The sequence below is a fragment of the Furipterus horrens genome, unplaced genomic scaffold (genome assembly GCF_987537825.1).
Source record: "Furipterus horrens unplaced genomic scaffold, mFurHor1.1.pri manual_scaffold_3, whole genome shotgun sequence".
NCBI classification, from domain to species: domain Eukaryota; kingdom Metazoa; phylum Chordata; class Mammalia; order Chiroptera; family Furipteridae; genus Furipterus; species Furipterus horrens.
The window spans coordinates 40089349-40101679 of NW_028327173.1; the positions used below are offsets into that span (position 1 = coordinate 40089349).

Consider the following 12331-nt stretch of genomic DNA (forward strand, 5'->3'; position numbering starts at 1 on the left):
CATGGAAGGACACTTAGGTTGCTTCCACCTTTGGCGATTGTGACTAATGCTACTATGAACATTGGTGTACATATATCTGTCCTATTACAAGTCATTCAGGAGAAACTCTTCTTCAAGAAAACATATTTTTACTGTTAAATTAGCACACTACTACCCATATTTTATCCTAATACAGGTCAGAACAAAGGAGAGAAAATAATGTAAAATGACTAAGGTTAATTAACTTCACTAGTATTGTTTATACAGTGCTTGATCAATTACTTTGTGAAGTTCAAAGGAGGCAATATATGTGGAGGTGAATAAATAAATAAAAGGACAAATATGTCCATTTGATTCTTGCCCCCTTGACAAAATAGATCATAGAATATTTTTCCATTTTTCCCTCACCATCAAATGAGCAGGACCGAAAATGTCAGGCCAGCCCTGGGATGAACCTGGGAGCTAAGTGCCTCTGGAAGGTTGAGGAAAACACAAACTACTTCTGTGGTTCATTCAACAAACATATTAGCTCTTACCTTTCCTGGTCATGCAGCGATAGTTTTCTTTAAGACAGAAAATTCCACTTATTCTTTTTGATTAAAGCAACTACAAGGTTCCACAGGTTAAACTCAAGAGAGTCTGGATGCTTTGACTGAGTCAAAAGAGTACTATGTGTCTTCCTCTAGGCTGCATATCATTAAAGTAGCCAACACAGAGAAATTTAAGTTAAACTGTCACATTACTCACTGCTCTTCAAAGCTCATCAGTCTCCCATTAGATCACCAGGACTGTGTGACACTTCTATCACAATTACACTGTAAGAAACACGGTGCAGTCACACTGTGCCCAAGTCAGGAAAGAGCCTCCCTTTGATGGATGATTTCAGTTGATCGAGTTTGTCAGTTGCTTTATGTGTTTTTATGCTTGTTTGATATTCCTGCCCAGTGAGTAGAGGCTTTTCAGGGCACATCTATCAATGGATTTGATTTCACAATGCCATGTGATTCTTTTACTTACCCCTGTCTTCTCATCAAAGATTTTGATTCCTCCAAAGGAGATGGTTAAAAAGATTTTTTGTTTGTGTTCTCCTTTGGAACGTGCGCCAGCAACAACGCCCTATTGAAAGGAAAGACATGGTTTTTACTTGAGTGTTTTCATTTGAAAATGCCCTCTGGTCCCACAGGCATGTCAGATACCATCAACGGATGCCACCAATCATGCACACTCCTTTCTCTTTGCTCCTTCCAAGTTTCCCTCCTTGATGTGCTTGCATCTTCTTGATGTTTTAGATGAATACTTATCCTTGCTGTTCTAACATTATATAAACAGATAGCTGAGCAGCGGTTCGTTTGGCTAACCATGATTTATAAAATGCCTACTTTGGGCCTCAATACTTGGCTCAGAATTCGAGATCCTTAGATAAACACAATATGGTCCTGGATATCAATCTCTTCGCTGGGTTTTGCATTGCACATGGTTTAAATCTTTTCAATAAAGGTGAGTCATGGAATATATTCCTAAATGTGATTTTAGTTTTATGCTTTTGGAAAAAGTTCTCATATGAATCAATTCAGAGATGAAAAAAAAACAAAAAACAAAAACTATTGCCAGACTGCATGTCTCCATTTTTGCTTGGAAAACTATGATGATTATAGTTTTTGCCTATGGTTTGTAATATTTACCCAAAGACAGTTTGTATTTTCCCCTACTCTTTCCTTATCATTCCTGGACTTTCAAAGAAAGTACTTACCAAAAGTATTCCATTTATCAATACATTTATTTTCACACTTTTTCAAACTTTATAAACTAAAGGTATGTACACAAGTCAATTAAAAGGTAAACATCACAAAAAGTATGGGTTTCGTACTAGGCTACATACAATTCAGAAGGTAAAGACATGCCGAGGGATCTACACTCAAGGGCTGCTGCTGACTCTGCCTTAGGTATTTTGAGGCTCCCAGCCCCTTCCCCTCTATTTGCCTCTGCAGAGGGCGAGATGAAGCCCAACTTGTAGCAGTTACAGTTTTGGGCTTTTAGGTGTAGTTAAGTCTAAAATGATACTGATTTCATATTTCCATGAGATAAAAGTCACTTGTGCTGTTCTCAGAATAGCGTGTGCTCAACATCCGTCTCTGAGAATGACTGGTGTTAGAGAGCAATCGATGTGACCAGAAGGCCTGGGAAAGGGAATGCATTCTCTCAAGGCGGTTTGCTTCTCTTCAGCATGGGTATTGAAAATACTCTGTGGAATCAGAACATCTGGATTATACAACTAGCTCTCTGAGATCTTGGGCAAATGACTTAACCCTCCATTCCATGTCCCCAACTGTAAATACTTTTCTTGTATGGTTGAGAGTATTAAATACAATTTTATTTAAAGTACCTAGCACAATGTCTGGTACATGGTAGGGATGTAATAAAAATTAACTTCTTCTAGTAAAAGAATGATTATTTCTTAAAGTTTATGTTCCAGTTCTATTTGTGTACATAATACTAGGAATTTCACTCCCTCATGAATCGTCCACTCATTAAGTGCCGATTCTACTTTACTCACAGACATACAGAATGGTAGAGCCAGAGAGAATCAGAAAACTAATCAGTCTAAACTTCCTAACTGACAGACGAGAAAACAATGCCCAGAAAGTCCAGAGAAGGAATAGAGTTGGAACAAAAGCTGAAAATATACAATTCAGCTCTTGAGATTTTTGGTGCAGAAAGAAGATATTTCTCCACATGGTGTCTTTTTTTCTAGCAAGCCGATGTCTCACTCCTGGAACCTTACCCAATGTTCTTCTTTCAGCCTCCCATGACTGCTAAACATTGATGAGAGATCCTACCTCCAAGGACTGCCCAGTGAATGAAGAGAGCGAAACATCCCCAAAACAAGTCCTCTGTCTCTTTAACACCCCTGTCCTACTCAAAGGTCCCTGGATTCCTTAATATACTGCTTGCTTTTCTATGAATCTAATCAGAGATGATTTTAAGGACCTGAAGGAATGGTCAAAATATGTGTCCTTGCAATCCCAGGGGAATCCTGTTTCTGTTCAACACCATCTCATCAGAGACACAGTCTCTGACCCCTCCAACCTCCTTGGCAAACTGCCTCCCCTTCTTTCTCCCTGTGTCTCTTTTCCTCATGGCACTTACTACCATCTGACATATGTATTCATTTGCTGACTGTCTGCCTTTGCTCAAGAGAACAAAATCTCAAATGTTCATGAAATTTTCTCTTGTTCACTCTATGTGCCCAGTGTTGTGATTACAGCCTGGAATAAAGCAGGCGCTCAAAAGGTGAAGTGACTTTCCCTCACTCGGGGATTGAACAAGCCAGACTTTTAACCTAGGAAAACTTGATTTTGAAAACTGTGTTCTTGTCCAGACTTGGAGTAAATTGACCTCTGTTGACACTTCTCTTCAGCCTAACTTTCAACCTCAGGTATCCAGACACACACAAAGGAGAGAACAAGAGGTAGCCCCATCATAATGGAAGGATTGGAAGGAATGTGTTAAAGGGAGAGGAGCCCCTCCTTCTTATTTAATTCCTTTCTAGGTGAGGATATCGCAAGGATATAGTGCAGAGAGGGCTCCACCTCTGGTCAGGAAGACTAGCTTCAATGTCTCTATCTCCAAAATAGTCCTAACATTCCCTAGGGCTTAGAATTTGCAAAATCAAACAGCAATAATTCCTAGCACATAGTAGTACTAACTAGATAATGCCCCCCTTTGCTTCCTGGTTCCAAGCAGCTATCAACAAACTCCCTGGTAGAATATGGCTGTGTATTTAAAAAGATGCAGAGAGCCCTGATTGGTGTGGTTCAGTGGGTTGGATGCTATCCCACGAATCAAAAGGTCGCTGGTTCAATTCCCATCAGGGTACATGCCTGGGTTGTGGCCCAGGTCCCTGGTTGGGGGCGTGTGAGAGGCAACCAATTGATGTTGCTCTTGCACATCAATGTTCTCTCCCTCTCCTTCTCCCTCCTTTTCCCTCTCTCTAAAAATAAATAAAATCTTAAAAAAAACAAACAAACAAAAAAAGATGAAGAGAGCAATATGCATGGTCCAGAAGCTTTCTGTTAGGGACTGCTGACAGTAGCTTTACGTGACAAATGAAAGCAAGAAGGACTGTCCACACAACACTATCTTTGGGGAAATAAAACTCCAATTTTGTCCAACACATTTCTCCTTTGAGACAAGACCCTGAGTCAAACTCTGAAAAATTGTTCTAAGTCCACGCACGCCTGCCATCAGATAGCACATGCTGCCTCGGGGTCTCATCTCCCCCAAGATTATTCATTGCTGTTATGTAGAACTAACGAAGGTCCAGGGGACACCTCTATTTGGGGAGCTGAAAGTTGTAGAAGTAGGTACTCTTTGGGGTTTTGTGCCTAAGATTAGCCACCTGACCGAGCAAGGCACTGTTGGAAACCTGAAAATTAAAGAGGGAAACATTTTCTTGGGTACCTACTATCTAGAAGTGCTCTTATGTGTTACAGAATACAGCCCATCTGACAATCTGGGAAATAAGAATTATCTCCCTTATTTTACATATGAGGAAACATAGGTCAGGAGGGTCAAGTGACTACCCCAAATGTCAAGGAATTTAGAAGACATTGAGGAAACTTAAACAGTGATCTTTCAGATTCCAATGCTGGAGTTCCTTCTAGTATAAAGCTCTGTGGAGATTTGAGAAGAAACACAGATGACAAAAAATAGACTGCATAATATACTACAGAAATGTTAAAAGTGCTCTGAACATAGGTAGGCAGAACCGCCAACTTCCAGACTCAGCGGTGAAAGAGACTCTAAACTGAGCATAACCACACTCTTTGCCTCCTGGGAATGTTAGGGTGTTTAAATGCACTATGCACATGCTGAACTGTGCACAGTATGCAGCATGCAGCGAGAGCTCAGTAGCTAATTACCATTATTACTAGTACTCGTACTGACATGATTAAGCAATATCCTGTGTTAGGCACTGTGTAAAATGATTGGCACAGGCATTCCCCTAAGGGAGTCACACATAGGCAGCATCTCGATGGAGGGGTTCACACACGGAGAAGGGGTCATGGACGCCAGGCAGGACTGACAAGCCGCCCTGTCCAGCTCATTATCCTGTGAGATGAGGTAGAGGAAAGGGCTGTGAGAAACCTCACCCAGCACGGTTGCACGCACATGATGGAATGACTGGGATCTCCATGGAGCATGTAGAGCAGGTGTGAAAACTACAGGCTTCAGGCGTGAATGACTGAAAACTCGAAATACTATTCCAGAAAGCTCTGTGAATGAAACCTGGTCTCCAATCAATCCTACGACTTACCAGTTGCAAATCTTTGTATAAAAAAGCTCATCCCAAGTTTTACATTTCCCAGGTATTTAAGTAAAATGTTTGCACAGTACCTTCAGTTTCATCATGGAGTCTTGACATAACTTGTCTCCCCGAGCTGCAGAAACCTCATCAATCCCGATCAGTTTGGCCTTGTACCGGACCCCTTCACCTTTAAATCTCTTTATCAAAGTGGCTTCGCTGCGATCCTGACCTAAAAACAGAGAAAAGCAGGATTCCGCTATGTAGGCATTCTGGACCTATTGGCTTTGAACACCCACAGCACCAAAGTTTATTCTCTTATTTCACCTATTTCAGGAAAGTCAAGTCACTGGACCAAGTAGGAAAAAAGCAAACAACAAACAAGGTAGTACTCCTGGATGCAAATCTGGCTCTCCCCTTTTAAATCCTTAGGCAAATTACTTCTTTCTCAGCCTCTCTTTTCTAAGGCAGAAAAAAAGGAGTTAAAAATAACCAATCCCAATAGAGCATTAAGATAAATAAAGCAGACAACATGGGTCAAGTACCCAATGCAGTGTTTGATACCCACTAGATATTCAATAAATGATAATCACCCACTGACGTTCATGTTAGAATAGTATTAGCACTGAGCTTCTTTAGTATTTCTAGCGCTTAATAGGACTTTGGCCTGAATCCAAGGCCCTCCTTACACCCAATTACATGGGCTATTTTATAGTGAGACTCCAGAGTAATTGCGTTGTATTAAGTAATGTTCCAGGGACAATTATCAAAAAATGGTTTTATGATCTCTCTTTTGCTAACTCATGTGCGTACAGAAAGAGACTTTCACACTACCTGTGTGCCCATACCTTGCAACCACTTTCTCAATAATTATTAACATTATACTCTGCTAAGACACACAAACCAGAAGTTCAAACACATCCACATAAAATATGAGCAGTAAAGTTACTGTGAACTGAGTATGTGTTTTGTATGAAGTGTTTTATAAACTGTATCCCCATTCTTCATAACAACCCAACCATATCCATTTTCCAGATGATGAATATGAAGGTTAGAAAATTCACGTAGCTTGTCCCAGTTTACATAGTCAGAAAAAAAAATGACTGCATAGGAATTCAAATTTCGGATCTCACCAAACTTTGATCAAACTAATCACAGTTTGAGGCATTGCACATGTGGTCCTTAAAACCTGGAATGCCCTAGCCTCCTGATATTCATCTCCTGAAACATCATTAAGTTCAACTTTGATGCTTGCTCTGTCATGCCTTCCTCCATCAGTCAGAAACTTAAAGCTGAGGACATTACTGATAATTCAGCCCATTTTGCTCTATCTATATGATGTGCAAAACGAAGACATTTCTATGATGTGGGGTAAGTAATTATTTGAGGAAATATATAAAACATTAACAGAAATAACAGCAATAGCTAATGCTTCTGAATAATCTTCAATTGAGAAAACATAGGTTGGATTTCATTCATTTATTAATTCATCCCTTACTGAGCATCTCCTTTGGGCCAGATGCGATTACTCAATGCCCACAGATAAATGAGACAAAGTCTGTGCCCAACAAAGCTCATGTTTTTGATGACTGCAAGTAAAACTGTGTTGTGCTGGGTATATAAAAAGGTAGGAGCTTAGAGTCAGACATCCTTATTTTAAATCATGGCACTCTCACTTGTAAGCCAACTAAACTATCTGTTGAGGCTCAATTTCCTTACCTGCTGTATGAAGATTAAATATCAACTTTCAGAGTTATAAGCAGTAGCTTAAATGAGATCGTATGTGCAAAGCATGTATCCACATGTTAAGATTTTTATAAATGGTAGCTGCCACCAGTATCACCAGCCCGATAAAAGAAGCATGTGGAAGCTACAACGTGCAGGCAGGAGGGTGCAAAGGAAAAACGTCTGCAGAGCCAGGCCTGGACTGGGTCTCCAACTCCCAGATGGCATTTTTCCTATTGCATCCTTGCTGACTCCTAGTATATTCAAGTCTTTGAATAATATTCCATAAAGCAAATATAACACATGCTTAGTGAGAAACTATAATCTATGTAAAAATTAAGTCTCTAGGGTTCAGAGAGGGCAGACGTCTCAGACTACAGCTAAGAACAAAGAGAAGAACATTTGCCATGAGACACCCTCTCTGGACATCTAGCTAAACAACAGGGTCCATGGTACTACAGGTTACTGTTTCCTGCATTATTATGGACCGTTTGGCAGGAGTGGCCTAGGGATTGTCTGTTTCTTGGGAAGGTCACCTTACTCTATCATAAAAACCATCTCTCCATCTTCAACACATGACACTATTTTGTCCCTATTAACATTCCTTTGACTATTTGGGACTTCCTCCAACAGTTAATTAGAACCACACTATTTGGTGGCATTTATCATATCTTGTACAAAACATATATTAAATATATGCACCAAATTGTTTAACACCCACACCCCCCCCAAAAAAATTCTAGACATGGTTATTATTCAGGTTTTACAAACAAGGATCACAATCGAAGGTTTGAGAGACCACATTAATTTGGCTAAACTCAGTAAATGGTACCTGAACCCAAATCTATCTGATGTCAAAGCCCAGGCTTGTGGTTTGCTTCTGTTCTGTGTTTTTAAGCCTATTCTCTTCACCACTATGATTAATTTTTTCTCACTTCCCCCAACTCCCTGTAAAACCCCATCTTTTACCTGGCACAGATCTGCTGATGCTCAAAACACTGGAAGCATTAAAACTTCACTGGAAAAACAGCTTAAAAATGGAACAGTTTCTGGCCTGCATGTCATGTTCGAAACCTATCCACGAGTCAGACACAAAGACAGCCTTAAGAAACATTTGTCAGGGCACGGAGCTCTGCCACGAAGAAGCTTCACAAGAGGAGGCAGAGCCAGATCAGGTGAACAAGGGCAGAGATTAATAAGAAAATATTAGGCCATTTAGAGGAAAGTAGGGAGCCCAATTTAGATTAGGACTCAGGGCCAAGCTAATTTGTATGAAGGGCACTTATGCAGTAGATAATCCAGTTTCTCATTAAATGCTCCACCATTAAAAGGGTAATTTTTCATGAGCACAACTTGAGCAAGGTCTCAGTTATATTAGTTAAGAAATAAATAACAGATATCAGAGCCATAAGGTCGTATCATCAGAGGCACATACTATTTGAGGGTGTTAAAGAGAGGGTCGGTTTTAATGCATCCTAAGTCATCACGAATCCCCAGCTTATTTTGCTGAAAGCACTGCTGACCCTGTGCTTCAGGATGGACAAGAGAAAAGGCTGAGTGTTTAAGCAAAAACATTAACATCGTCACTATCTATTATCAAGCATTTGCTAAACCAGACACTGTGCCAAGAGCTTTACCTACAATCTCCCATTTAATCCTTGAATGGGCTTTTTGAGTTGGACTCTGTATGAGCCCTTAATTATAGACGAAGACACCAACATTCAGTGGCAACAGTAGAGACTAAATTTTTTTAAGAGATTTTATTTATTTACCTTTAGAGAGAGGGGAACAGAGTGAGAAAGAGAGGGAGGGGAATATCAGTCTGTGAGAGGAACATCCATCAGTTGCCTCTCATGTGCCCCCAACTGGGACCTGGCCTGCAACCCAGGCATGTGCCCTGACTGGGCATTGAACCAGGGACCTTTGGGTTCACAGGCCAGCACTCAGGACTCAATCCACTGAGTCACACCAGCCAGGGGGAGCCTAAATTTTTTAATAACCGCTTTATTTACATGTATCTCCCATACCATTCAATTCATCTTCTTAAAGTATACAACTCCGTGGTTTTAGTATATTCATATTTATACAGCCATCACCACTAGCTAATTTTGTAACATTTTCATCATCCTGAAAAGAAGCTCTATATTCATTAGCAAGAACTCTCTATGTCCCTCAAACCCACCAGACCTAGGCAACCACTAATCTACTTCCTTCTCTATAGAGATGTCTATTTTGGAGGCAAGTTATATAGTTCACATATATAGTTCACACTGGCTTCTTTCACTTAGCATCTCATTTTCCAAGGTCATTGCATGTTATAGCACGTATCAGTACTTATTTGCTGAATAACACTTCATTGTTTAGATATGACATATTAATTGATGAACATTTAGGTTGTTTCTATTTTTTGGCTATTATGAATAACGCTGCAATGAACATTTGTGTATCAGTTTTTGTGGGGGTGTATTTTTCAATTTTCTTAGTATTATACCTAAGAGGGAATGGTAATTACACGTTTAACTTTTTAAGGACCTACCGAAGTGTTTTCCCAAAGTGGCTTCTACGTGTTTACAACTTCACCTTCAAAGCAGGAGGGTGTCAGTTTCTCTACTGGATGTTCTTGCCAATACTCCTTATTGAATTTTGTGCTTTAGCCATCCTAATGGGCCTTAAGTGATATTTCACCATGGTTTTGTTTTGCATTTTCCTCAGGAAAATTGACACTGAGCATCTTTTCATGTGCTATTGTCCATTTAGATATCTTCTCTGGAGAAATGTCTATTCAAATCCCACAGCCTGAATTTACACCCAAGTGTTATGTAAAATTTCGTGCTTATAACCATTAGGCTATGGGGCCTCTGGTGATATCACTAGATATTCTGCTATAGCATTTGCCACTTTTTCCTTTGTGTCACAGCTATCTGAGTAGAGATTTTAGCAAAGCTGCAGTAAACTGGCAGATGGCTTACTCCTAGGACGAGTGCATAATCACAAGCATACACACTACACTCGATCTTCTCATACATTATCTCATCTAATCCTCCAGGGTTACTGGAAATAGGCATTTTCATCATTCTGTGGAGGAAGAAACTAAAGCCAGAGGGGTCAACAAAGCTACTTCAAGTTCATCTGGGAATAAAACCTCATTTTTTCCTATTCCAAGGCCTGAGATCTTCCACTAGGAGGTAGTAGGACATGATGGTCCAGTAGAGGAGCTCTGGATTCAGAGGACTTAAGTTCAGTCCCAGTTGTCCCACCCATGTCCTTATTTGTGCTGCCTTGTGTAAGTTTGCTTACATGTCTGCCACAGTGTCTTTCTCTGTGAAATGCAGATAATAACAGTTGCTCCCACATGAGTCATTGTATAGGTCAAATAAATGACAGCATGCAGGACAGTGACTGACAGTGACTGACAAACGGTAAGAACTCAGTCATTGTTGGCCATTGTTATCTGGGTGACCATAACTCCAGTTTTTTTGAGAGTCTCTGTTTATACCTTTTTTACTAGCACTATTATTACTAGCACCCTCATTACTCTCAAAAGTAAAGATGGTAGTGTGGATAAGAAGTTGTGTGGTTACCCTGATTATATTATCACCCTTTGTATGCCATCCTGCCCGAGAGTGTTCTCTGTGCTAGGCACTGTGCTGGCCTTCTGTGGAACCTAGCTGACTGAAAAGTGTCTCCTCTCCTGTCTAGAGGAGGACACATTTTAGAAGGGAACACACACAGCTATATAAAATATGGCCAGGTCTATGAATGTCATGTAAAGATGAGGGGAGATGATTAGAAGCAGCTGCAGAGATGAGATGACATTTGAGGAAGGCTTGGTGAGAAAGCAGGGACTCAACAGGTAGAGAAGCGAGGAAGAAACTTTCCAGAAGAGTAAAAAGTATGATGATATTCAGGGAACAGTGAGTAGTTGGGTTAGGCTAAATGTTTCTCAACCCTAGTTAAATTGTAGAATCACTTGGGAGCTTTTAAAAATATTACCCCACAGCCCTTGCCAGGTAAGTCAGCTGGTTGGAGGATTGTCCAGTACACCAAAGGGTTGCAGGTTCGATCCTGGTCAGAGCACATACAAGGTTGGGTTGCAGGTTCAATCCCCAGTGGGGACGCATATGGGAAACCGATGGATGTTTCTCTGTCATATCAATGTCTGTCTGTCTGTCTCTCTTCCCCTTCTTCTCTTTCCAAAATCAATAAAACATATCTTTGGGTGAGGATTAAAAATAATAAATAATAAAAATATTCAATATATAAATAATATACCCCATAGATTTTGATTAGATGGATGTGGGGTGAGCCACACATGGTTCTAGAGATGTTGGCAAAGGCTTCAAGGGCCTAGTCATGAGGGACTTTGGAAGTCACGCTAAAGCCTTTATACTTTGTTCTTTATGCTATGTGAGCTATTAATAATGATCCAGTCTGTTGTGAGCATTAGATTTCAAGAACACTGTAGCAACATTTGGGGAACTATAAGGTTCTTATTGATAGATTGATTATCTATTTATTTATTCATTGACTTATTTTATATAAGTTAAGTATCTACAATAAATTCTAAGGTGCCAGAGATATAGCAGCAAACAAAATATGCAAATATATAAATATCCCTGCACTCACAGAGCTTATATTCCAGTGGTCAAGTCTGCAGATTACTGTAGTAATTTCCTAATTCTAGTATAATAGAGAATCACCTGTAAAAAGCAAATACATATATATATACACTCCTAAACCCCATCCATTGAGATTCTGAGTCTAGTAGGAAGACGCAGTAGACTTAGTTGCTTCAGATGGAGATAATTCTCGAAGATCACCAGGGACAACAAAGTGTTCAACAGCAAACTGCTTATGTAGAAAATCCCTAGAAGGCGCTATTTTTCAAACTGTAGTCCTCAGAATGAGAATTACAAAACAAAATTTTCATTTGGGGTTTTCAAATTAAATGATGCCTTTTAAAGCATTTACAAGTCATGAAGGATAAAAATCTGTTAGTAATACCATGCAACAAAGATATTTTCTTGATTCGCTTTGTTTTCCATAGACATTTTTTTTTTCTATCCCCTCACAACATGTCACAGCATCCTTGGCCCCGCACTGACTTTGTCTTCATGTGTGGCTCCTTCTCTACACCCGAGCTCCACAAGGGCAAGTTCTGGGAGTGAGTCACCTGTGTTCTCTGAACCTCGCATGGTGCCTGGCTTTCAGTGGGCTCACAGCGCTCAGCTCTGCTGAATAATTAAATAAATGGATGAATTTATGCATTTATTCAAAAAGAGGCTAGTGGACACCAGGAGTCAGGATTATTGTGGGGAAGTG

The 12331-nt window shown here is 40.1% G+C and overlaps 1 protein-coding gene across 1 annotated transcript in view; it reads right to left on the reverse strand.

Annotated features, from left to right (window-relative positions):
- DAB1 (DAB adaptor protein 1) overlaps positions 1 to 12331 on the reverse strand; it is a 284836-nt gene that overhangs the window by 127208 nt on the left and 145297 nt on the right. The window contains exons 3-4 of the mRNA XM_090269538.1: positions 5377 to 5516; positions 997 to 1095 (exon numbers count right to left, since the gene is read on the reverse strand). Of these exons, the coding sequence (XP_090125664.1) occupies positions 997 to 1095; positions 5377 to 5516 (239 nt within the window). The remainder of the gene's footprint in view (positions 1 to 996; positions 1096 to 5376; positions 5517 to 12331) is intronic.